This window comes from Tympanuchus pallidicinctus, unplaced genomic scaffold (assembly GCF_026119805.1).
Source record: "Tympanuchus pallidicinctus isolate F22 unplaced genomic scaffold, pur_lepc_1.0 scaffold20, whole genome shotgun sequence".
NCBI lineage: Eukaryota > Metazoa > Chordata > Aves > Galliformes > Phasianidae > Tympanuchus > Tympanuchus pallidicinctus.
In genome coordinates this window covers 899,876-926,255 of record NW_026294722.1, presented here as the reverse complement: position 1 = coordinate 926,255, position 26,380 = coordinate 899,876, and the positions used below count along the sequence as shown (strand labels likewise).

The 26,380-nt window shown below is 46.8% G+C and overlaps 1 protein-coding gene across 1 annotated transcript; it reads left to right on the top strand.

Annotated features, from left to right (window-relative positions):
• Window positions 1-5,379: 5,379 nt before the first annotated feature.
• Window positions 5,380-12,950, top strand: ZFP64 (ZFP64 zinc finger protein). The gene is made up of 6 exons (XM_052683922.1): window positions 5,380-5,488; window positions 5,868-6,101; window positions 7,291-7,452; window positions 8,147-8,209; window positions 9,026-9,277; window positions 10,958-12,950. The coding sequence occupies exons 1-6, from the start codon at window positions 5,437-5,439 to the stop codon at window positions 12,256-12,258; spliced, it is 2,064 nt and encodes a 687-aa protein (XP_052539882.1). The 5' UTR covers window positions 5,380-5,436; the 3' UTR covers window positions 12,259-12,950.
• Window positions 12,951-26,380: the final 13,430 nt, after the last annotated feature.

Below are 26,380 nucleotides of genomic sequence, written 5' to 3'. Positions count from 1 at the left end.
GAAGAAAAAGTACTGCCAAGAAGCAACCTGCAAATAAAAACTGCATTGCAGATAATAGATAATACTATTTTTCTTTTAGAATGGAGACACTCCAGCAGAAATCCCAAGTCTACGCAACTTCAAAAAATTTACAAAACGGGGGAGGTGGGGGCACAAAACATTTTCTTATGGACAATGAGAGCCTGAGCCCATCCAGGGCACAGGAGGCTCCGCAGAAACAGGGCTGGGCAGTTTGGGCATTGCCTACTGGTGCAACTGCCCTGCATCCAGCCTGGCGCCCCCAGAACAAGGGGACTGCGTGGGCCACGGCTGCCGGGCGGTGGAATCACAGCCTGCGTGCTGCAGAGCGACTGCAGATGATCAGAAACTCCCCGAGTTTAACCCTGAAACAAAAGAAACTCTTCTAAACATGACTGGATTTCCCATGGTGTGAAAGATGCTGCAGCATCGCTGCGTACTTAACCCATAGAACGCTGAAAACTTCCCATCTGTGGGTTTAGGTCTGCTTTCTGACAATTAATAATTAGACATCTCAACATCAAAATGCATTTCTGTTTTCTTACAATATTTATTTGAGGCTTAATCACAGTTGTCAATGTGCTATTTCGGTGAATAATATTTTAATACTGAGTTACTTTACAGCTCATGCAGCAGTAAGACATAGCTGAAGGTCCTAGATGATTATTTAGACTTTATTTATTGCAGAGGAAAACAATGACATTGAAAATGTTGTATAAACACCGAATGCATTAAGCAGCAAAATACCTGCTGTGCACCACGAATTGAAATGACGTTATTTTGAAACATGAGAAAAAATAATATAATTATATGTTATCAAGACAGAGACAGATTACCTATTACTTTAACATAATTAATTTGTGCTCGGTGGATTTCTGTAGCTGTGTTTGTCATTATCCATCAATATAATTACGAAATGCTAAGAATTGGTTTTTAATCTTTAAGCTACTTCAACTGGCTGCTTTTTTCTCTGAATCCACCCTTCATTTGTCTCCATCTTCAATATCTGAAATATTTAATTACAATTCACATTTCTTTTTTCATCGGTTCCCCAGCCCACATTCCAGTCTCACTCATGATGTTTTCACATCAGGGCATTTCACAGAGATAAGCTTTCCCTTTTCAGTGGCCACAAGCTTAGAAACAAGTTCAATTTCTTTTCTTGCAATAGTGGTGGGGGGTTTTCACATCTTTTTGGTATGTTCTCCTATATTTATGTTTTTATGCCTCTGTATTCTGTTGCACATTTTTTCGATCTTTTAAAACTGTCCTCATCCATGCAGTGTGAAAGGCAAATGGAACAGCAAATGGCGCAATATTTTACAGAGATTTCTCTATTCGTCTCCTGCCTGGCTCAGCTAATAGCTCTCTTCCCATTACTAGAATAAGTTTGAGGTTTCCTTTCTCTGAGCTTGCAAGGCAGGTTACATTGCCCTGTGTGATCTCAGGTGAGCAGGCTGGCTGGAAGCTGGGTGGGAAGGCAGAAGTGTGCCTGTGCCCACTTGTTGTTGGACATCAGCGTCTGTCTCCAGCAAAGCACCGAGGCCGTGCTGTGCAGCGCAGTGCCCAGAGATGCCTGTCTCCAGGGCCTGATGAGGCCTGACTTTTTTATGCCTCTATCTGACTTCTTTCTCTGATGATTGACATTTGTCTTTTCCGGGCCTTGTTTGCTTGAGCTGCACTTGTAGGCAGCCTGGAGCAGTGCAGTGTTTTCATTTCAGTCAGGTTAAGGGTGACAAAGATTACACATGCATACTGATTTATGCCTTAAAGGCTGGAAATAGTGTCAAGTGTGATCTCAGCCCAGTTCTGCTCGATGACTCAAGTGCTCAGCACAGTGTTATACTCCCAGACATCAATCCTCATCCAGTGAAATGAAAGCTCTGTCCAGAACATCGTTCAATAAAGTCCTGATCTCTAAGTGTTATTAGTTATTAATAAGATAATAATGATACCTTCAATGTTCACGCTAAAGCCAGAATCGAGCCTTTATTGGGCTAATAGTGCTGAAAGACAAAGCAGTGAGCAGTGCCAGCCTCAAAGAGCAATCTGCAAACGTTGCTACGCAGATGGTGTGCACACCGTGTGTGCTTCTGAGAACACTGCTCTGCAAGGCTCTTGTGCAGCGGTACAGCTATTATCTTTGTACAGCCTAATATCTTTAAAGATGGGTCTTTACAGAATTATATTTGCAGATGCCACGTCAGGAATTCTTTGAGAAGAGTGGATCGGAAGGTGGATGTTATCCTAAAGATGTCAGACACTTATTAAATATTTCATGCTATGTGTTAGGCTGAGGTCGGTGCTTACAAACTGTTTTTAACTCTTTCTCTAACCTTATAAGTAAACAAAAAAAAAGAAAAGCCAAACAGTGATTTGAGACCTCGTATTCTCCTGAAATATGAAAGGCCAAGGACTTGAACCTCAGGTGCCCACACGGAAGCTGCTGACTCTTCCAGTGCAGGTGTCTTTCTCTGGTTTTAACCTCACATAACTGCCTGGACCTGAAAAACACTTCTCAACACAGACATCATCAAAACCCTAATAGGCCTATGGAAAATGTTCATGTGGCCCCACCTCCTCTTCCCCCACTGAGAAGAAAGACAGAAAATTCCCATCTGACTGCATTTGCAGCATTCTGGGAAATACCAGAGATGAGAAGAATAAGACAAGCACTCCAAAACGTTTCCAATTGCCTTCAGCCCTTGCCAGCACAGGAAACGAAGCAGTTTGTTTTGCTCCTGACCAACAAGACAGCTTCCTACAAAACAACTGGAAGGAATGGTGGAAAGGGGTGGAGGGAACTATTCTTTCAGATGCCAGTTAGTGTATTCAGCTCTGAATCCTTTCCCTTAAGTAAATTCAACACATCTCTTGAATATTGTCCAATTTAATAATGAAGCAAATGTTTCTAAAAGAGCTGGTAATGCACCAGACGTGAAGCCATTCATATCTGACACAGCAGCGCAACCTCAGATCATCCTTGTACCAATTCAATATTGCTTCCCTGACACCCAGTCTGAAACAGCAAGCACATCAGTGCTCCGACCTGCTGTATTTGTTGTGGCAGTCCGAGGGGGCACACAGCCTGCTTAGCTGCCAGTCTATGGAGAAATGAAAATTCACTTCTAACAAGACATGCTTATTCTTTTCCAGTCAAAGCAAGCAGGCTTGTATTCTAACTAAAAGGCATTAAACGTGGAGAGAAATAGATTGAAATATGTTACATTATACTCCACACCTGTGACTGCAGCTGTAATTGGTGGATAGAAGGCAGGCAGTCACTCTGTCAGTTTGGAAATGGGTCACGGTGTTCTGGAAAAAACAGCAACACGAGTTAAAAGTCAGCGTTCAGTTCCACGACTCAGTCTGCACTGTGGAAAAAGAGATTTGGGTTGATTGTTCCTACTCAGAGACGTGGTTCCTTTTGGATAGATTCCCAAAACAGCCTCATCAGCACTGAGCATATCTCTGTTTCTGTTCCATACAGGTACTGGCTGTGTCCCCATCCTCGCATAAAAACACCTACATTTCCAGAGCCAACATAAATGCTTTGACTTTCATCATTTGAGGAAAGGGGGTTTCTGAATAAATTTCAAAACTCCTAGTAATGTTCCATGTTCACTGTGCATTACGGGATGTTCGTTTACTCTCTTCTTTAGCATTTGAATGTATTCATAAAATTATTAGTCAAAAAATATTTTCAAAACACGCATGAGGTCTTGAACCAAGCCAGATCTGATCTTTGCATCCAGCATTATTGTGCTACTGAATAGTTAGCAGGTTTCAAAGGCCGGAACTAGGATGCTCACCCTTTGTCTCATGTCAGCTCCCTGACAGCCCGTGGCTGTGCTATTTTGTTTTGGCAAAATGGGTCAACGGCAGTGTCAGGCAGACACCGCTTTCCCAGGAAAGTAAAACTGCAGCTGCAATATGAACTGCATCTGAAATTCTGCGTATCTTCAGTGCCCGTGCAAACTGTTTGGAGTTTATTAATGAATACACAGTTTCAGTGTGTGTTCTATTCAGTCATCAAATCCTTTAGAAGCAAAACTAAATTTGTGAGGAAGTACCAGAAATAATACTGTTTCTTTTCTCATTCATGTTTGTCCACACTGTGACCTTCAGCTACCTGTTTGTTCGCTTTGCTCCCTCAGCAGCTGCCTTACCACCATCACCAGGTATTTTATTCTCTGTGGGCAGAGCCCACACAGCCTAGAGGGAATATTGGTGTCCAACATATGTGTGAAGGGAGCCCGAGCTGGGTGCAGAGCGTGCCTACGTGGGATGTCTGTGGGAGACTTCAGCTGTCAGACACTGAGTATTCACTGGCTGCAAGCAAATGGAGCATTTGTTTCTTTCAGATTGCTGAAATTCAAGTAGCAAAAGGCACGTACCTGAATTTAATAATCTTTGTAATTTCCATTCTCCACTTAGTGTCCTTGAATAGCTGCACTTAAATATAAGGCAAGGCAAAGCTGTAGTACCACGGCACTCCCAAATGGCTGAGCCAGTTTGTTGCAGCAGAGCACAGAAGGATGCACTCAGCACACATATCATCAATCCCCCTAAGCAGGCCATCATCTCAGTGTCTTCTACCCACCTAAGCACGAGGACTGCCTGTGATGGACATCTGAGCCTGCGTCCAGAAAACCACCGAGAGGTTTTCCAGGAACTTCAGCAGGCATAAGATTCTTATTTGTCCATATAAATGAAGCAGATACATAGGTGGATGTTTGAGATCCAGGGTCAGCATGGAATCATAGAATCACTCAGGTTGGAAAAGACCTTAAAGATCGATTCAACCATGACCTAACCATACTGCTCTAACAACCCTCTGTTAAATCATGGCTCTGAGCATGACTGGAGGACAGGTGAGGGCTTGAGGAGGACAACGACTGCAAGAAGGGGAGCGTAGGAAACAAAGCTGCATTTCTGGCAATGACGCCAACCTCACCAGCCTGGCTTCCAGCAGTTACTGCAGCATGTGATTCTGCTCGGCAGCTGATGCTGCGTGCGAAGCTGCACCTCGAGTAACGCCTGCAGTTCTGTGCACCGCAATACAAAGAAACCCATGGGAGATGTCCGAAGGACGGCTAACGAAGATGGAAAAGGATCTGCAAGGAAAGGCGAGAGGAGCGGCCGAGCTCAGGGCGCACCGCCACGCCGCTCAGACGCGAGGCCCGAAGTCGACCGGCTCCGCGCCCGGCCGGGAGCGACGCCGAGCGGCAGGCGGGGCCGCCACGTGCACTGCGGCCGGGCGCATGGCAGCGGCAGGAACCGAGCGCGACCGCCACTGAGCATGCTCGGCTCCTCCACATCCGCCCCCGCTCGGCCGCCCGGAGGCGGGGGAGCGGGCACCCCGCCGGCGGTAAGCGCCTCGCGGCCGGCGGAGGCGGCGTGCCGGGCCGCGCCGCCATGAACCCGGGCGGCGGGGGGGCGGCGCCGGCCTTTCCCGGCCCCGTGCAGTGTAAGTGCCGCCGCGCGCCGCCGGCTATGCGCGCTCCGGGGCCCGCGCGGCGGAAGCCGACTGGAGCGTGGGTCCGGGCGGGCCCCGAAACCTGAGTAGCGCAAGAAGCGGGCGGGAGCGGAGCCCGGGAACCTGGCTGGGGGGGAACCCGGGAATCTGGGTGAGCGGCGCGGGGAGCGCCGGGCGGGCGGCTCGGAGCGGCGGGGCCGGGCGGGATCCCCGCGGCGTCCCGGGGCCCGTGGCGACCGTGCCCGGCCATGGGAGCCGCGCGGCTCCGCCCCTCGGGCCGTGCGGCCGCGGCACCCCGCGAGTTCGGGGTGAGCGGAACCGGCTGCCGTCGGCTCGGCCTGAGCTGCCGGTCCTGCCGCTGTGCTTCCAGTTCCAGGAGGCACCACGGTGCTGGTGGAGCTCACTCCGGACATCCACATCTGCGGCCTCTGCAAGCAGCAGTTCAATAACCTCGACGCCTTCGTGGCCCACAAGCAGAGCGGCTGCCAGCTGAGCGGCGCGGCGGCCGGGGCCACCAGCACCGTGCAGTTCGTGTCCGAGGAAACGGTGCCTTCGGCGCAAACCACGACCAGAACCATCACCTCGGAGACGCAAACCATCACAGGTAGCGCCGTCACCTTCGGGCCGCGCTGGGGAACGCGGGAGGCGTTGCGGTCATGTAAGCAGAGGAAGAAAAACGAGTGGTGTGCGACCTTGGTGCCGGTGTGACAGCGGTGGGCTTCGTTTGTTAGCTGAAAGTCCAGTTAGCGGCTCGTGTCCGACTGTTATGTAAGCGCTGTGTGCGAGCCAGTTAAAACAGCACTTAAGAAGAGCGATCAGATCGCTGTGCGCTTCGGGTCCTTTAGGGTGCTGTTGGCAAGCAGCAGGCTGGGAATTGTAGTCAGGCTCCAACCCAGGCCTGCATTCCTGCCTCTGCTCCCACAGCTGATGGGCAGGAAGAACACAGCTCAACATTCCTGCCTTTGTAGAGGTTGAAGGGAAGCCCCGGTCCTGCAGAGTCTAAGTAAAACTAGAATTTCCTCCCATGGATCAAGGTTTGTCCTTCTGTATGTAGTTACTTTCTGAAATCCAGATCTTTTAAGCTGCATAGACAGACTGGCACGGAGAATCTGGAAGAGCAGCGAAGCAAACTGAATTCAAAGCTCACTTCCAGGAATTCATTCAGCATGGATTTTGGTTGAATCACTTTTCTGCTTTCTCTTTACTCATATTTAAAATGAGAGCTATGATATGCTTCTGCTCATTTGGTGTGTAACATTTAATTGACTTAAGAGCTGGTGCTTGGGCTGACAAAGTTTTACCTGTTACGAGTAACAGCCGAAAGCAGTACAGTTCAGAAAGAGGCTGAACTTTTTTTATTTGCACGATGCTTTTTGACAACATTAGCCATGTAAATAACTTGCTTTCTTTTTGCTCCTTTGGGCTGTAGCACAGCCAGTGTTGGAAAAAACAGAAAAACAGACAGAACTTTATTATGAAAGAGCTGGACAGTCAGCAGAAGACACAGAACACTTAACAGAGCAGCCAGATAAGATTCAGAAAGGGAAACAAGTGGGCCTGCTTAGGGTGATAAAAGGTCGAGCAGAGTTATCAGCTGATAGCAGGATAGCAAGGGAGAGAAAAGCCTTTCTCCTTTCCCTCACCACCCTACTTATAAGAAGTCTTGAAACAATACAGAATGGCATGGCTGTAATTAATGAGTGCCCGTAGTTAATGAGATTAGGAAGTAATTTGAAAGATTTTACTGATTGGACGAGTTAATGTTACCAAATTGAACTATTTTACATGTTTAGTTTCTGCGCCAGAGTTTGTTTTTGAGCATGGCTATCAAACATACCTGCCCAGTGAGAGCAGTGAGCCTCCAGCTGCTGCTATCGTCTCCACACCACCGAAAGCACGATCAAGAAAGTCAACTTCCTCGCTTACGCAGAAGAAACTGAACTGCTGGTATCCAGGTAAGATGTGGACTATGTTGTGCATGCACTGCCACTGATATCAGTAGTAATTCTGCTATTGATTTCACACGTCCTAGGCTTTGGTCCTGAACTGTGATGTATTCTGGTGGTGCTTCAGCAGGCTTGTGTACAGACACTGGCCCAGGCCTGCACACACTGCGACATAAGGACAGTCTTGTCACATTTTTGCTCACTGTTGTACATGAAAAGAAAGTGTCCAAGGGCAGGTTGGGTGGGGCTTTGAGGAACCTGGTCTAATGGAAGCTGTCCCTGGACTGGGTGATCTTTGAGGTGCCTTCCAACCCAAACCATTGTGTGATTGGGTCAGTTAGCATGTCTGTAAGGATGGGCAGAGTGAAAGTATGTGGAGAACTTAACAAGTGAAAGACAGTATGCAGTAAATATATGCAGACGCTCGTGTAGATGAGTTGTGATATCAGTGGGAGCAGAAGTTGAGGCTCCTTCTCTTGTTAGCCTGTCTTCTCTTGAAAGGCACATTTTGATTGTGTAGGTAATGATAGATTTGTTGGTTTATTTGCTTTTACTACACAAGTGATGCAGGAAGCAGCTGCCCACCAAAAATGCTCTTGAGGAACAAATAAAATACAGAATACAGTAGTTTGTTGTTGTTAGTATTTTGTTAGATTTTTCCATGAATTTAATGGTGTGCATTCATCAATCTTACTACTGTCAGGTTGCCAGTTCAAGACTTCCTATGGTATGAAGGACATGGAACGTCATCTGCGAACACACACAGGTCTGTATGGTTGCTTTATTTTATTTTTGTTGGTTTTCTCTTTTTGGCTTCTTACCAAATGGCATACCTATAGATAAATTACCTAAAATAGACACGTCTGTACATTCTAGAATTGTAGTTCTTATTGACTGGGGAATGGCCCCTTTTTGGTAAGTGATGTGCCACCATGGGCACTGGTGCTCACAGCTGTGAGGCATGAACACTGTAGATATGGCATACTTAAGCACTGAGATGCAGACCATGTGTTTATCAGGTGGTGTGTAAACCTATTTTGTTCCCAGTATCAAAAGGTTTCGGTGGTTTACCTGCCTTCCTTCAAAACACTGATTTCAAAGTTGTAAAGGGAGTGTATGGGAACTACTGAACCTCTGATTGACCACCTGAGGTGAGCACTGAGTCAGCCCTGGGAGCACAGCTGAAGGCAATTCTCCTGTGCTGTGGGAAGGGGCGATGCCTGGCTGCCCCTCTCCTATACACATTTAAGAGCTGACTAGCAGTGGGGAAGGATCTCTTTTGAAGATTGCTCCTCTTGGACTCTTCTCAGCGAGCCCGGGACAAGGGTAACCTTTCTGTCCATTCTTGTAGTGTGATAACCCATTTAGCCTGTATATTTCTTAATTATAACATCCGTATATTCATTGATGACACAGGGAGAAAGTGTCTTCTGGAGCCTTAGCAGACAATTGAAATCCTACATCCAGTTTCTGAAAACTAATCATCCTGCTGGTTGGAAGTGTTTAGTTAGTGGGGTTTGTTTTTCAGTAACACGCTTATGAGGCAAAAATTGTTCACGTTTTGATGCTCTGCTCCTTGCAGGAGACAAGCCCCACAAGTGTGATGTTTGCAGCAAATGTTTCAGTCGCAAAGATAAGCTGAAGATGCACATGCGGTCTCACACTGGGGTGAAGCCTTACAAGTGCAAGCACTGTGACTACGCAGCCGCCGACAGCAGCAGTCTCAACAAGCACCAGCGCATTCATTCCAATGAGCGTCCCTTTAAATGCCAGATCTGCCCTTACGCGAGCCGCAACTCCAGCCAGCTGACTGTACATCTCAGATCCCACACGGGTAAGCTTATACCAAAATTCAGGCCTGTAAAAGTTTGGAAGCCATTGGGAAGACTTTTAAAAGGCAGGCAGGTCCCATCGAGGTGCCTGGAAGTGCCTGTTGGAATTCTCAGAAGCATGGAGGCGTCAGGCTGCTGTGAATTTCTTGGGATATAATCTAGTGGGACAACACAGCCCTCCTGAAAATACATAGAAGCATTTGGAAGACAGGTCTGACTCTTGGTAGTTCTTTTCATTTTGGAGCTGCTTATTAAGGTATTCTTAATTTGATAGAGCTTAATGGATCAGTAAATAATTAGATCCTTGGGAGCATCAAGGGTCTTATCTGTGTCTCTCAAGTCTGGCCCACCATATAAGATTAGCTGTTTGCAGTTTGATTGGTAGGGAGGAGCAACACTTGGACCAAACCTGCTGTTTTCCCCCTCCCTGCACCAAGCACATCTTAGCACCCAGTAATACAGTTACTCACTTCTTCAAAATTATGCCCAAAAACTTTATGCTTAGGTAGTTTGGAAAACCATATATTCCAAATAAAGAAAAAGGTGAGGGGTGTTATTCAGTAGGATTGGGGTGTTTGCTTTGTGTTTGTTTACTTCTCTTAGAAGCCATAAGTGTTCTTTACTCTGGAATTGACTGCATTCTGATCAGTGATGTACAGCTTGGTTTGGCCACGCGTGTTGTGATGTGGGTCTGCAAATCAGGAGGTTGCCCAGCAGCAGGTTAGATCCGGGCAGTGTGTGTGGTTGTTTGTGTAGGTATTGACACGACCAGGCTGCTAACAATCCTGCTGATGATCTTATTTTTTTTTCATGCTTTTGCAGTTAAGAATTTGGCCAAACTTTCAGCTAAATAGGCTTGGGGTCAGGATTACTCTCATAAAAACTGTGATGTTATGAATATTTTGTATGTTTGTTTGCATGGATGTGAACTAATACTGCATGGATACAAGCTGATACTAGATTTTCTTGAACCTGTAGAAGAATATTAGCTGTGCTCCAAATACCCCATATTTGCATGCATGTTTCAATAGTCTCCCATTTCTCTTTTTTAGCTTCTTGTATGTGCCTGTGATGTCCCCCATTTCTGTATCACTGTTGTAGCACAGTTGTGCTACAGTCTCCTGACGTTGTCCATACACTTTCCTGTATCGGAGACATAAGATTGCAGTGCTATTCTGTTTCTGTAGTAGCCTGGAACTTACCTGGGCTCAAAGGTAACCCAGAAGTCTCACTGCAGATCTTGTACTTCAGGCCCGAGGTGTGCATGTGTTTGTGTTCTTAGACTTCAAAAATAGAGCAGCTGTTACAGTGTTTATTTTAAATGTTTTTCAATGCTAGTTGAGCCACTGTTGCTAAAGGAGTCCAAATGAGAAACTTCAGTCACTTTGTGGAGTACGATGAACAGTTTTACAAGCAAAGTGAACTAGAAATTGAGATTGTCTGACATACAAATAAAAGTAATAAGTGTGGGCAGGCATTCTCTTGAGAGTCTGTGCACAATTACGCCAGTCCAGGTGATAAATCCCGTGGGCTTTACGTTCCCTGTGTCTTGAAAATATATTGGAAGGCTACAGATACTTAGAACAAATCAACTGTATGTATTTCACTGTAACCTTGGTCTCAAGGAGAAAAATGGATCTCTGTGTCTCCTCTGTAATTTGAAATGTGTTCCTTGTTGACAGGAGATGCTCCTTTCCAATGTCAGATGTGTCCTGCTAAGTTTAAAATCAACTCGGACTTGAAAAGGCACATGCGTGTGCATTCTGGTGAGAAGCCTTACAAGTGTGAGTACTGTGAGGTTCGCTGTGCTATGAAAGGAAACCTGAAATCACACATTCGTATAAAACACAGCATGGAAAATACTCTCAAGTGTCCAGAGTGTGAGTTCCAGTGTGGAAACAAAACAAGCCTTCGACACCACATAAGAACTCACCAGCCCGAGCAGCCAGTGAAGTGCTCAGAGTGCAACTATTCTTGCTCCAACAAGGCAGCTCTGAAAGTGCATGAGCGAATTCACTGCAAAGATCGTCCATTCAAATGCGAGTTCTGCAGCTTTGACACCAAGCAGCGGAGTAACTTGACGACTCACATGAGGAAAGCTCATGGAGACAAAGTCAAGACCAAGAAGCAAACTGTGGAAAAGAAGGAAGGAGATAGGCCAAAGCAAGGCGGCTCCAGGCAGGTTGCCAAATTAGATGCCAAGAAGGCATTTAAGTGCGATCTGTGTGACGCCTCCTTTGTCCGAGAAGATTCTCTTAGGAGTCACAAGAAGCAGCACAGTATGTACAGTGGATCTAAAAGTAACGAACTGGCTGTTCTGCAGCTCCAGATGGACCCCAGTCGACAGGCCAGTGCCCCGATCACCGTCAGTCACCTCCAGGTCCCGATTCAGGCTGCTCAGGTTTCTCCATATAATGAGGGAAGGGTCAAGATCATTGTGGGTCACCAGGTCCCTCAGACTAACAGCATAGTTCAGGCTGCGTCAGTGAACGTTGTGCCCCCTGCGTTAGTCAGCCAGAATCAGGAGGAGCTCTCTGCCAACAGCCGCCTGCAGCTTCTGGGCCAGGTCAGCTTGTTGGCGCCGCCGCCGCCTCCCAGCTCTCAGAGTGAAGCAGGGCCTGTGGCCCAGCCAGCGGTTCTTCTCACAACCCATGACCAGAGTGATGGAACTGCTTTGCATCAGACTCTGATTCCTGCTGCCGCTGTCAGTGGCCACGAGGCTTCGGCAAACCAAGCTTTCATCACCAGCTCTGGAATCAGCTGCGCTGACTTGGAAGGCCTGAATGCCTTGATACAAGAAGGAGCAACAGAAGTGACTGTGGTTAGTGATGGAGGTCAGAGCATTACAGTGTCCACTTCAGCCCCTCCTCCTCCCATTTTCTCTTCATCCTCTCACACAGAAGCCCCTAAACAGACCTACTCCATCATCCAGAGTGGAGCCCATACAGCTCTACTGTGTCCAGCAGACTCCATACCAGATTAGCCAAAAAGCAAATTTCAGCAGAAATGCACAGGGTGGAAGTGAATAGGGAACTTGTCCTATAAAGCCAAATATTTCCATACGCATCTTTCTTGTCTGTACGTGGAAACATACATCCTGTATGTGGAAAAGAGGTGCGTGTATTTATACGCCTCTACTGAAGTAGAAGGATGTGTCCTTTGTAAAATGTGTTGCATTATTTCACTAAGCTTTCCTGAAGATGATTCTCATGTTGTGCTGGCTAAAGTAAGAAAGCCTCACCTTATGATGACTTATCTTCACATCAGACTTCTTTCCTGTTTGCACAAAAAGATGCAGGAAATAGATGATCCAAGCCACCCAGAATGTGTTTCCAAGTAAGGCCTGTTTCGATCGCATGCTGTGTATGCATTGGGTGGATGTGGCTGGTAGCTGATCTGTAAGAAATGTCTACAAGCAGGGCTAGCGTAGGTTATGTGACCTATTCCTTAGTTTCAGTAGAAGCTGGTAGCGTGTGATGCTTGATCTGGAAGTTCTTATGCAGAAGACCAAGTCAATTGTTTTTAGAAGGCAAAAGAATTTTGTCTGCTCATCAGTAAATGCTAAATTTGTCAGCAAGATCGCTGCTGCAAATCTTACATGTGGTACAATGATCTGTGTCAGAGTTACCTGTGTTCTAAACAGAACGATCACAAATATATTTTTTACAAATGCTACTTAAGCTTTGTTTTTATTTGGCTGGTATGTGTTGAAGCTGCATGGGTGGAAGCAGTCCCTTCCACTTTGGCGCTGTTCTTTTCAAGTTAAAGGGGAAAAAGGAAGAAAGTGAATTCATTCAATTAAAACATATAAAATAAAAAGATTCTAATCCAAGGTTTGCAACTCTAGCATTGCATCACAAGATAATTTACCATGAAATGATGTGCATATCTAGAATGAATGCTGGGCTGTATTCTGCATTACACAGCATTAGTCCTGTTTGACAGGTGTTCTTGTAGCCAGTGATGCCATCACTGCAGTATGATCCAGCTGAGAACAGACTCTCGGCTTGAGAAAACAGTCAGCTCCATGGGTCCCCGGATCTGCAGAAATGAAGGATGGCTTCACAGCCAGGCAGCGTCCCAAGGACGATTGTTAACATGCATGAAGGCTGGAGAGAGGCTGTTATCAAAACTGGCTCACAGATTCCCTCTTGGGGAAATAAAGTCAAGTAAAATTTTACGGTATTTGCTAATGGAAGACATTGAGTGATTGCTTTATGTTAGGAACGTGCTGGGAGACTTACGGAGATCATATAATTAGGGCCACTTTCTGAATTGGTCTTGTTTGAGTTTTTTGCTTTTTTGTTTTGTTTTCCAGCCTTTATTTTGTGTATGTGGGGGGGCTCCCTGCTGCTTCCCTCTGTGGGTTATGGACTCGGCGTACAGCAAAGGCTTTCAGCTCTACCATATAGATGGGAAAATTCCATCATAACTTGCAAGTATGGGTTGTTCTTGAAAATGTGTTCTTTGTTCAAAGGTTGCTTAAACTTCAATTTTCCAGTAACGCTGCCTTCATTACTGATGGGAAATAGTATTTTTGGAGATCCATTTTTGCCTATCTAATCCTTCATTCAAAATTCATGCTCTTTTAGAGCAGAGGAAAAATACTTTCCAAATAATCAATGTTTTTGGTCTTCTGATCTCTGATGTGAACTGCCTGGCAGTGTGTCCTTCCACTTACAGATGCCAGAGTAGACCACACATCAGTTAGAGGGAGATGATTCATGAATAATTAGAGGTACAAAGATTTCTTTCCTAGCCTTGTGCTGTGTTTGAATTGAAATGCGTGGCACAGCAGCAGTTCTTTGCTGTTAAGCTGTCTCCAAGTGTAAGCATATGTGCCCTGGTCCAGCAGTTGCTGTAAACACCAGCAAAAGGTTGGTTTTCCTTCACTCCTGGATACATCTGAATTCCTGGGCAGGGTTTCCTGCATTAAGTATTTTGTATCAGCTATAGGTGGTGCTAGCGATCCAGATAAATGCAAAGTACAGTCTGTTCTCCTTGATGGTATCCCTCCTGTTAAAAAGTTCCCTACTTTTAACTCTTTCCTGGGTGCAGGTGGTAGAAATAGTTCCAAAACCACTTCTGTGAGTTTCAGAAAGCATAGAGGTAAGCATTCACTGAGAAAGTATGGTTTTCTACTGTTGATATCCTACAAAGCAGAATTACCATCTCGTAACTTAGCATAAACTGATGATTTTTTGACTCCCTGATGATTGGTTTTGGCCTGTGTGTATTTTGCGGTTGCAGAATTGCAGTACAGTGCAACAGTGATAGAAAATGAGATTTTCACAAAGCTGCTGGTTGGAGTTGCGCTTAATCTGAGTTTGCGCTTGGCCAGCAGACCTGTGCTCAGGGGATGCAGCAGCACATCCAGGGATCTCATCTTCAATCTCATGTCACACTTAATGTTGCACAGTTCTCTTATCTGCAGTTCAGTTTCCAAAAAAAAAAAAAAAAAAAAAGTTTACCTTGTAACATGGGAAAGCAGCAGATTTGTCATATTGTAAAGGCTGGCCTTCACTCTGCTCCTGTGTGTGGCTGAGATAAACAGGAAAGATAGCAAATGGTGTGAATGAATAGACAAAGCTTAGTGCTGCTTCTTCAGCATTGTTCAGCTGATTGCATTATGTTTAAGTGAACAATCTGGAATTCCTCCCTCCACCCCCAAAAATAGAAGTGATAAGCAGGGCTGAATTGGGAGCAATTTTCAGTTTTGTGTTTGACAGTAATGGTCTTTGTGCTCTGGAGCTGGGATAAGCAGATTGTTTTAATCTCTAAAGTTCATTTCATACATTCTTCATGTTATCAACAGATCTGTCCCTTGGGAGAGCATAGTAATTCATAACAAGTGTCTCTTGTGGAGCTTGCTTTCAGGCACGTGGTAAATAAATTGTGTCCTCCCAGAGTTCTGCCACAGCCACAGAGCTCTGTAGCAACTTGTCTCTTTCCAGGAGAAAATATTTTGATGGGTTTTGTTCCTGTTGCCTCAGGATCTCCATGCCCTGCCTGGTGAGCACCAAGATGCGCTCTGCACAGAGCGAGCAAACCGGGCTGCTGGCTGGGAGCACACCTCACACTGCACAAAATGGGTGATGCTTACACTGCACTGCACTGAGCTGCTCCTGAGAGCAAAATGTACAGCTAAATAGGCCATGGTATGTTCCTTCCACGTGTTCACCGTTAATTTTGTTCTACAAACTCTGTCCTTTTTAAGCAGCCTGCTTGCAAGATCCCAAGTGAGAATCACAGGGTGTTACAGCTCCCTGTTTTCTGACTCCGACTTTATGTCTCCGACTGCATAAAGAAATTGAGCTAACAGCACGAATGTTAGCAGCTAACAGCTAACTAGCTGTGGTGCGTGCATTTCCAGGTGAGCAGCCCTCTGCTCTTTCTGCCCTCCCAAACTTGGTTTCTGTCATATTTCTAAAACCAGCCCCAGGCATCACATGGGCAGAGGCTGCTTCCCTGCAGTGCTTGCTAAATGTGCTTGCCCTCTGCTTGTGAGAGGCAGAAGCGTGCAGCAGGAAGAACACCGATTTGGCCTTTGCCACCTTTAGTTGTGGGGTTATCTGTGTGCTCCTGCTCTGTATCCGCAGAAAGACACAGTGCTGAGCTGTGCCAATGAACCAGCAGCACCTGGGTATGGTCCTCTGTCAGCGTGACCAGTGTTATGTGGTTTTGATAAATAGTTCAAGTGTCATTTGCACCAAAATGGCACATTGCTGCTCAATCTTGGTACCCATCTGTCCTGTGTGTGGGAGGTGCTGGGGGCACCGGAAAGCGTTCCTGGGATGGGATGGGAAAAAATGAGGGCTCAGCCTGCAGCTCGTTCTGAGGGCTCTGGGCGGAAGACCAAATGTGTACAGAACACATCAGCTTTGCAATTAAAAAACTACCTTCAGAGTGTTCCCCAATCATTTCGGCAGAGCTCTCTATTGCTGTTATCCGACTGCAGTGGAAAGTACCTTCTGTTGTGTGGTTTGAAGTCGTTCTTTAGCAGTGATGCAGGCATGCCCAAACGTGCCTCCTCTCAGATACGCTTTGTGTGCAGTGTGTATTTCTGACCTTTGGGTTATTTATTTGTGCTCGTACGCCTGTCGTCCTTTTTGCAGTGTGATGCTCTGGTGTCTGTAAATACACTGTTATTTCCCTAGCAGGAAGGCTTCTCTGCAGCTTCAGGTCCGTGGCTGGGAGCCCTGCTGGCTGCCTGCATCTCCGCATGGAGAACCTTCAGCCTCCCTGCTCAAATTCCAAGAAGAGAAACCAATATTGTTAAGAGAAACTGATCTCTCCTGTCACTTGCCCAAATGACCTTTTAGAAGGCGACAGAAGTTTCTATTTGTCCTGAGGAAATAACAGCTCAGGTATCATTGCGAATTAAAAATCTGACCGGGAAGAGCTTCCTTTTCTCTCTCAGGTATTCAGTTCTGCCTTTGCTTTTATTCCAGTTCCAGACATGGGGAAAGGCTCATAAAACACACGAGATTTGGTTACACGGCCGTCTTTCATCTTTTAGAGACTTCACAATGTTGTAGGAAAAGATTTAAAAAAAAGACAAAAAGAGACAAAGCAAAGGGGTTTTTAATGCCCTGTAGTATTAGAATGCTGTGTAACAAGTATGTGTGGGTCCCATTGCCTGCTGCTGTGATGCTGCTGAATGCTTTGCTATAACTTCCATCAGCTTCAGGACTTGGGGCTGTGTGTGTAAGGAGTTACACAGAGCTGCAGTCCGGCCCTGTAGGGGCTGCTCAGGGTGTGGGAGCTGTGCAGGGAGCAGGGGGTTAATGCACCGAGCAGCTCTGACAGATTTCTAACACTTTTCTTTTGCTCACAAAGTAGAAGCGTAGCAAAGCTGGAAATCCCTGGATGTTTTTAGATGTCAGCTTCTAAAGGAAATTCACCCCCACATCTTAACACAGATGCAGCTCCGTATTTCCAAAGCATGTCTCTGCTTACTGGCTGTGTTTATGTACTGTGACATGAATGTGTTTTTGTGGGAGCAGTGCTGCTGAGTGCCCCAGAGAAGTGATGCACCTGATGGGTGCAGTGGGGCTGAGGAAGCTGCAGTTCCTCCATGGTGAGCGATGTGTGCTGGGCCACCCGTGGCCTAGAGGGAAGCTGGGGAGAATGGGGATGCATGGAGCTGAACAGACATAATTAATAGATGAGAGCTCTTTGTGAGATGTGCTCTTTTCTTCTGATAAGGGAGAGGGGCTGCAAATGGCGGCACTGTGTCAGACCAGCCGGGCGAGGTGCCGTGTAATAGCTGTAAAGCAGACAAGGTGTTGACTGTACACCTTTTGTGGGAGCTTTTAAGCTCCAACAGGACCCATCTACTGCTTATTGCTCCTCTCTTTGGTTCTGCAGGCAGATGGGGTTGTGAGGATGTTTCCCACCTTTGCTTCTTGCTCCTTCTAAAAAACTTCCTGATTTATTGTGTGTATGAATCAATGTTCCTAAACAACGTTAATTTCTCCTGAGTTGTAAAACCACATGGATCAGCCATGGATATAACTTTATTGGACAGGGATATTCGTGGTTCTTTTTTTCTTTTTGTCTTTTTTTTTTTTTTTTTAAGCCTGCCAGCAAAATTGCTTTTTGGTGATGACTCTGCTTGAGAAGTGCTCTGCGGGGCCGTTCCCAATTGATTATCTTTCACAGCTAATAGCTTCAAAGGCTGTTTGGTGGACAGTCCAGTTTTACATTTAAATGTAAATCTTGATAGCCTTGACAGACTGATGATCAGAAAAAAGGGAGGAAAAACAGTGAAATAAATGTACAGCTGGTATAACTTTCACCAATTCCTCCAGGGGCAATTGTAGTAAAATTAAAACGGTTACAGTTTGACAAAGCTCTTTATAATGGATGATGAGTGAGAACTTTCCTCTAAAGGTCCGGCATGAATAAGTTGCTGGCTGCCGTGCCAGCCCCAAAAGTTCAGTACAGTGTCAGCAGTTGTGTGAATTCGTTGGGATTCCGAGGGGGGTTCAAAGCGTTGGGGCCGCAGGGTGGAGCGGGGCTGCAGCAGGGGGTGCAGGGAGCCGACTGTGCGTGCGGGTGGGAGCTGGCAGCCGCCTGCTGCGCTGTGCAGCGCTGTGCCGAGACGCGCGGCCACAGCGCCCGTTGCTGTAGGGTGCCGTGTGTGCAGGCGCAGCGGGGCTGGGCCAAGTGCTAGGGCAGGTGAAAGGCAGCCTGGCAGTCCTGTGCTCTGCCGAGCGCCTCTAGACCAAAGGGGGGTGCAGGCGCAGGATGGCCTCACGGTGCTCATTCAGCTCAGAGCTGCTTTTATCGCCGGCCTTGTGAAGCGCTTATTGTGGGGTTTAGAAAGGAGAAGGTTAAATGGAAATACAGTGCAGTGTTACCGGTGAGTTCCGCCGTTCAGCTCTAACAGATGAACGCGTTGCCCAGCTGATGCTAAACGAGACGAAGGGAAGCTGCAGTATAAGGAATTGGTTAGAAAAGCAGATGATTTGGGCAGCAGTTATAGAGATGGGATCTGTGGCCCTTCAGTGACCGCATCCCACGTACAAACAGGTGATAATCCTATCAATGTAAAGTTCCCTCTGTGCTGCATTTAAAAGCAAGCTGCCTTTATTCTAGCTTCCACTGCAATCTGCTATAAATTCCTACTTTATAACACCGACCCAACATATAAATTGCTTAGTTCAAAAGAAAAGCCTTTTTTGGAGGAAGGAGGGAAAGGAGTAAGCAAAGTGCGTTGTAAAAGCTAAGTGGTTTTATTGGCACTTTAAAATACCCTTCTATGCTGAACTCTATCAGCTCTGATTATATATAAATCCAGTAGTTAAGTATTAAAAATGTGTGTCAGTAGTTGTACTGACACCACGGATTGTCCTTTCTATGCCAGAGATCCCAACAGGCTCCACTGGCAAACTCTGCCAATGTATCAATGGGATCAGTTCACTGTTTGCTCAGCAAATGGATGTGAGGTACCATCTCAGTTATTTAAATTAAAAAGCACCACTTATCAACCATAAAAACGCTCAAACATTCTGCACTCGCACACCTCTACTGGTGCCCATTGTGATGCCGGTGGAGAAACGTTGTGCTGCCATGCCCTGTGTATGAATCCCCGTCCTTCTGTCTGTGCTGGCTCAGTTTCAGACCACGTGTTCTCAGATTCATAAGTAGGAGGACTATTAAATTAAACGATGTTTATGCTGAACTGATCTGAGCTCTGCTGCTGCATAGCAGCAATGTTGCTGACTGCCAGCTGTGGCCCAGCAGCGCCCGCCTGCAAATGCTCTGAGCAACAGCAGCGCTCTGATTCTTCTCTTTGTATGAAATGCAGCAAATATAACACAGCCACTTCTGTGAGTAGCCTTAAGATGTCACTAACTGACTTGGCCTTGGCTTTTTGCTGCTGCCTTGCAGGCTAAAGGAGCGGAAATTGGCTGTTATTTTTAACACATCTCCCCTTCCCACAGTGAGTGACAGACAAGGTGCTGATGTCAATTGGCTAGTGTTACAAGCATTAATTAAGTCAACTAAAAGTCCTTTTAGTTCCTATTTCCTTCTGCAGGGCCAACCAACCTGCAGAGGGGAAGTGCAGGAGGGGAGGGCAGAGCTTGGTGTGCTGGGGGCACCTACAGGGCTGCACTGAGTGCTCACATACTGGGAGCACTGTAATGCATTGCAGTGTTTGGGTCTTTTTTGCCCTTTGCTTGCATTCAATCCTAGCTGTATTGCAGGCCTTTTGAATACAGTCATGATGGCTTTTCAATTTCCACGCTCATGCTGGCACAGTGTTAGGATGGTGTAAGCAGGGGCTGGGAACAGGCTGTGGTGTAGGAGCAGCAGCTCACATCTGCTCTGAAGCGCTCCTATGGGAGGCTGTTGGGGCAGCTGGGTGCCTGGGTGAGCATCCAGTCAGCACACAGCTAGCACAGCACTACTCCTTGTCCCTCGAGCTGCTGCGTGGCCAGGGCACAGCTCTGGTAACCTCCACAGGTGTAAATCCCTGCACACAGCATTGAATTAGCACTCCACTTTGCAGCTGCAGTGATCTAATATTGTAGTAAAGCAGCTGGTGTGATAACCAGTGCCAGGTCTTGCACTGCTGGTTCTCTTTGTTCCTTTGAGTGCTGTTAGTGCCGTGCTACAAGAGACCACGAGCAGCTTCCAGTGGCCTTCAAGTCAGACCTGCAGCAGCCTCACGCTGGTATCCAGCCAGCAGGGAGAGGTGCCAGGGTTGTTCTGTTCAGTATCTGGGCACTGCAAAGACATGGAAGCATCCCTTTTCAACAGAGCTCGTCCATAAGGGTAGTGAGAATAAGAAGAGTCACTTTTATTTTATCACATTTTAAAGTCTCACTCCACAAAAGTTGAGATCTCTGATAAATCAGTGTATTTGCTTTTTACAAGCTTTATTACCTTCTTTTTTTCTTATAATAATGACTGGTAATTGGCAGGCAGCATGGCAAAGCACAGCAAGGAGGGCACACTGCTCTGGGATGAAGCAGCTCTGATTCAAGGTTTACTACTCTACCGTGCCTTCGTGAACCTTTTTGTGACCCCAAACGAGTTACTCCCATCTCACTATTCTTCCATTTCCTCTTTCTGTAAAATGATATTAATAGCACTTTGGCTGCAGAGCAGGTTTATTGTACAGGGCTTAATGAATGTTTGTCTCCCTCTGATTGAGATTCTTTCCTGCTGGGGGCAAGAATTTTAAGCAGGTTGATTAAATGTAAAGGGGTTTTAACTCTGAAGTCGCTATTAAAAGCAGAAGGAATTATTTCTCAGAGAATTTTTAATTTGATAGAATTCTCCAAAACACAGCAGCTTCTGTTCCTTTGTTATTGGGTGACTTCAGCTTTCATTCCCCTGGCAATCCTGCAAGATGAATGCTCCTGAAACGATCCAAGACAAAACCTGGACCGCAGTGCTGCCTGCCCCGAGGAGCAGCAAATCACAGCAGTTGTGTGGTCAGAAATGTGCTGCTGCAGCAGCACTGCATGCGGAGTTCTGGAGTTACAGGAAGAAAATCAGCTTGTGAGTGGGCAGAACCGATCCCCAACCCAGGAGAAGGGAGGCTGTGCTGTAAGTACAATGTTCTGATGAAACCTCCAGGGCTGCGTGAGGCCTCCCATGCATGCAGGAGGCAGCCGGGCAGCCCTGGAGGTGGAAAGGAAGCCTGGTGTGTTTGCAGCTGCGGTCAGGCAGGAGCTGAGCACCTCAGAGCCCCTCTGCTCAGCACAGCTGTGTGCTCAGAAGGCAGCTGGAAGGAACCTGCTGCAGGAGCTGAGCACGACTCTCAACACGTCTGCAAATTGCCCAGCACTGTGCTTTATAGGTATTGCATTCTCCATAAGTCCACCTCCATAAAAGTAAAGCCATCTTTATCACAGTAATAAAAGTGTAACTACAGAATCCTATCTTGCTTCTGTGACGTAAGGGTAGGAAATGTTCCCCGAGCTTTCAGAAAAGCTTCAAGGAGTCCCCAGAAAGCTGAGAGTCTTCATTCCTTTCTGGAACCAGCTCCCGTTGAGTGAGAAGTGAAATGGAGTTCTCAAATACGCATGCATCGGCTGTTTTCCTACTTGTGTATGCTGATGTCCCTAATTACTGACGGGCAGAAAATTGGTGTTTTGAAGGGAAGTCCCACAGCCAGCTCTGCAGGACTCAACTCAGCAGGCGTTATGTGCAGTTGTGTGAAGGCAGCAGTGACACAAATTCGGTCTTGATGTGCTGAGGATATGGATGTGGTGAGGATACACCGATCAGCGTGGCAAGAATTGAGGCACAGGAGAGGCAGAGCAGCGGCGTTAAGGGATGGCACAGCCAGTGCTGGGGGCCAGAGACAGCAGGCTGATAAAGCACAGCGTTTCCATCATTATACAAACAGGGCTTCAAGTCTTCTCTTCCTTCTGATGCGTTGAAAGCAATGATGCTGGTTAATAACACTCAGGGACAGTGTCTCAGTTCTGCTTTTCTCAGAAAATGGAGCGTGTGGAGCCTCTCCCCTGAGCTGTGCGGTGCAACTTTGCTGATATCTACAGCTTTGTAGCTAAGGAAATAAATTCTCATGTTTCCCATGTTACAAACGTGGCCAGCTTTATAAACTAGGTAAAGTTAGGAAAGTGCAAGGGAACGTATAAGGGAAGATTTTGCTTACAGTGCACAAATGGCCGGCCAGTCTTCCTTTTTTTTTTTTTCCACTTTCCTTTGATTCAGGGACCTCACATTTACTCCTATACCCAATCTGCCTCTGCTCGTCAAGCTACCAGCTGCAGAATAAATGGATGAATGCTGGGAGTCAGCACGATGACACGCGAGCTGCGGATTTATGGCACTGATGGCCCTGCTGTAAAGCAGGCGCACATCCTCTGCCCTCCCACCTCAGAGACACAGAAATGGCAGACATTACTGAAATCATCTTCCACTGTTAGAGCAGTGAAGCAAACAGCCTTGTGCAATGATCTGCACACACCTGGGAGGTGGTGGCTTAAACTGCCATAAAATCTAACTGTGCCAGTTTTGCTGGGCTTTGGATGCCCAGGAACAAATCAGACTCCATTTAGCAAGAAGACTTTTCAGGTTTTGAATGAATTCACTGTGTGCTTATGTACCTGCGTGGCAAGTAGTATCGTGGTTTCTGTTCTGCAATGAAACGTGTGGTCAAACAGTTTGGTGTCAGTTTAATCCTCCTGATGCTCGGCAGTCATTCACACCGTGCCCATGCTGGAGGTGTGACACCGTGCGCATGAAGCCTCCCCAAAGAAATCTGGGTTTCGTGCAGCATTGGCTGTGAAAGAATAATGTTGGTGATCACTTATTGAAACTTGATCAGAGCCTCATTCAAGTTTTGGATGAACTACAATCAAACTGGCACTGCCCTTTGTATAACTTGCAGTGAGAGGTGAGGGTTGCTCTGATAGCTGAATTCACAGCTTTCCCATGGTTTTGTTCTTCTGTTTTGATCTCCCTGACTTTTGGCACGCTTATGTAATAAAACCAAGAATCTGGCCCACGTAAGACATGTTAAATACACAGAAAACTGTGTTACGTTGCCTTTCATCTGCTGTGGGGATCTTTCAGCATGTTTGCAAACTGTGTGCATAGAGCTGCATGCAAACAAAGACCACACAACAATCATTTCAGAACTACGTTTTTTCCCATAACTTCAAGCTTTCTCAGGTTGTTATAGAGCTGTTAGAATCTATTAAAGATGCACATCATCTTTTTAGCATCCTTCTCTTGCTCTTCAGCTTTTCAGGTGCATGTAGAATGGCAGTGCCTTGTTAATTACCACAGTAGTTGTTCAGGGGGAAACAACACATCCATAGGAGACCTTAATGTAAATTCTTAGTCCAGGTTCACTAAAAATGTGTTTTCAGGCATATTTCTTTAGAAAAACAGCCCACATCTGTGGTTTTCTGTGTCCACATACATATCCCTGTGTTTCAGCTGCCGTTCCCTCTCCAGTTATTGCATTCTCAGCCCCTTCTCTTCCATCAGAGGCAGCAATCAGAAAAAGCTGTCGTTGCCCCTCCAGCTTTCTCCTGGGCTAATTATCCCGATGATTAAAAGAACAGCTGAGTGGAATCAGAATGCATTCACAGGCCGACACACCCAGCTCAGCCGTTTGGTTTGCCCGATTAATTTAGCAAACGGAACTCCTGTAAACCCGCACAACGTGCGCCTGCACACAGCCGCGGGCGCCCTGCGCTCCCAGGGAGAACCCAGCGCTGCAACAAAGCTTTTTGGGGGAAAGCGTTTCTGAGTGAAGTTCCGTTTTCTGTCGGGCGCACAGACGGCACGAGGTGAGGCTGCCCTGCGGGAGGAGCGCCTTCATTTCCGTGCGCGAGCAAAGCGACCGCTGCCGTCGATGCTCCTCGGGGAGGTGAGTGGTGCGTCTGCGCAGCGCGTGCTCCGCTGTCAGGCTGCGCTGTGCAATTGCGTTCACAAAACGCTCGGGAGAACCCCTCGCAGGCTCTGAGGAGCTTCCCTCGTTGTCACAGCCGTTCCTTTTCCTTCTGTCGCTTCTCTCCCTGACATACGTGTATCCACCTTGTCTGTGAAAACCCGCGATGAAAACCGAAGCGTTTCTATTTTATCTCTGCAATTGCTGGCAGAAAAAAAAAATATATATATATATCTATATCTATGTCACAGTCCGTTTAGAGAGGCTCAAACCACAAAACCTCGTATAACCGAACACAAAACCACCGCAGGTCTGCACGGGGAGGTTTCCGCGGCTCGGAGGCGGCCCTGGCCGTGCCGTGGGACCGCCCGGAGCGGCACGCAGAGCTTAGCCACTGACGGTTTAAATCTTCACTACTTCATCTCTTTCTTTGCTGCTTGGAATGCTATTGATACCTCCTTTGTCTTTGTAATTGTTTTAATTAGCCACCGAGCATGGGCCCCTGACAGTGCTTGTGATAGAGTGCTGGGGCAGCCCAGTAGGGCGGCGCGGCCGTTAACTCCTTGGATAGGCAGCGATAGGCAGCGATAGGCAGCGATAGGCAGCGATAGGCAGCGATAGGCAGCGATAGGCAGCGATAGGCAGCGATAGGCAGCGATAGGCAGCGATAGGCAGCGATAGGCAGCGATAGGCAGCGATAGGCGCGAGCCACAGACGGCCATGTCTGGGAGGAGGTACAGCAGCCGCTGATGTCACACGCTGCATGCAGACCGGGGCAGCAGCGGCTGGTACTTTCACGCAGTGTCTGCAGCAATTAGGCTGATACTTATGTCGCTTACTGTACCTTTAACTCTGCAAATCTTTCGGTAATTATTATTTTTTGGCTCTGCAGCAGTATTTGGTCTTGATGACCACATCCTGCTTTTGTAAATGGAAATCCGGATGGTCAATTACGATGCAGATCTGCAACTCATTAGCAGCAAGCTTTGGTACTGATGCCATCTGAAGACAACTCTGTCATTTAACTTGTGGGAGCCTCTGGCAGCGTGTGCATTTTCTGGGGTAAAACAGCAAAACCCAGGAGTTTGTTTTGACATTGATGAATTGTTTGTCTTCAAAAACATCAATTTCCTTCGCAGTGCAGTTTTTGCTTCTCTTTTTCTCAAAATAATTTTGTGCTTGGGGTAAAGGCGTGTGAATAGAGCAGTGCTTTGTGAAAGCACAAGTTTCCTTTGAATTTCGTTTGTTCAAATGAGCCCGAGGTCAGTCCCTGCCAATTATTGCCCAACTTTAGCTGTTCTCCGGACATTCATAAAAGCATCTGCTTTACTAAACAGGAATCCAATTTTGTGCTTTTAAAGCAAAGATCGTTGCTGTTGCTTTCCCCGCTGTATTTAATTCCTACCTTGTTACTCTACTTGTTTCATTTTATTGGTCTCCTTGACAAATATCTGTGCTAATGTTGTGACTCAGTAGGCCAGACTGAAATCATTCTCCACTGTGACAGAGCAGAAAGTAAATCCTAAAGGCCTGGGAATTCCAGTGTTGTGTGAACCTGAAGGCTCTGATTTTTGGTGTTGCCAACTTCTGCACTTCTCTGCATCCCTCTGCCACAGGGGAAAGGTGTGCAGCAGAGGAAGGCTCTGAGATGGGCTCTGTGTCTTAAAGGAGATGTGAACTGTGACTGTTTTAGAGAGGAGCTGAAATACATCTGGTGTGTTCCCTGCGAGCTAAAGGGAAACTTAGCTGGGGGAAAGCAGAGGGAGCAAGGGGCATCACCAGGTGCAAATCATTGCACACTGAGCTGAAATCTTAAAATCAAATGGTATTGCCCCTGGTGTGGGGGGGCTGCATAGAAAGTGATTCTGTTCCTTCCACGGTTTGCAGCTCAGCGTTCCAAGGTAAAAATTACCATCCTTTTCTATTTCTGTTATTCCTGCTGCACTGTTGGGCTGTGGGCTCCAGCCCAGCCATGCTGGGGGTGCGATGCCTTCTGGGTTCTGTGAGTGCTGAGAGTCCAACGTGTGTCGGCCAGACCACTGTAACACAGCACATGGAGGGGGAAAAGAGAAAACCCAGTCAGTGGGGAGGATTAGAAATTCCTGCTGCCACGAAAGGAGTGAAGGAAGGCCCTTTACACAAGATCTTGCCATAGTTTTCCTATTTGGCCCTGGGCAGTAACACAGCCCACCATGTGCTCCTGTCTCCTCCCAAA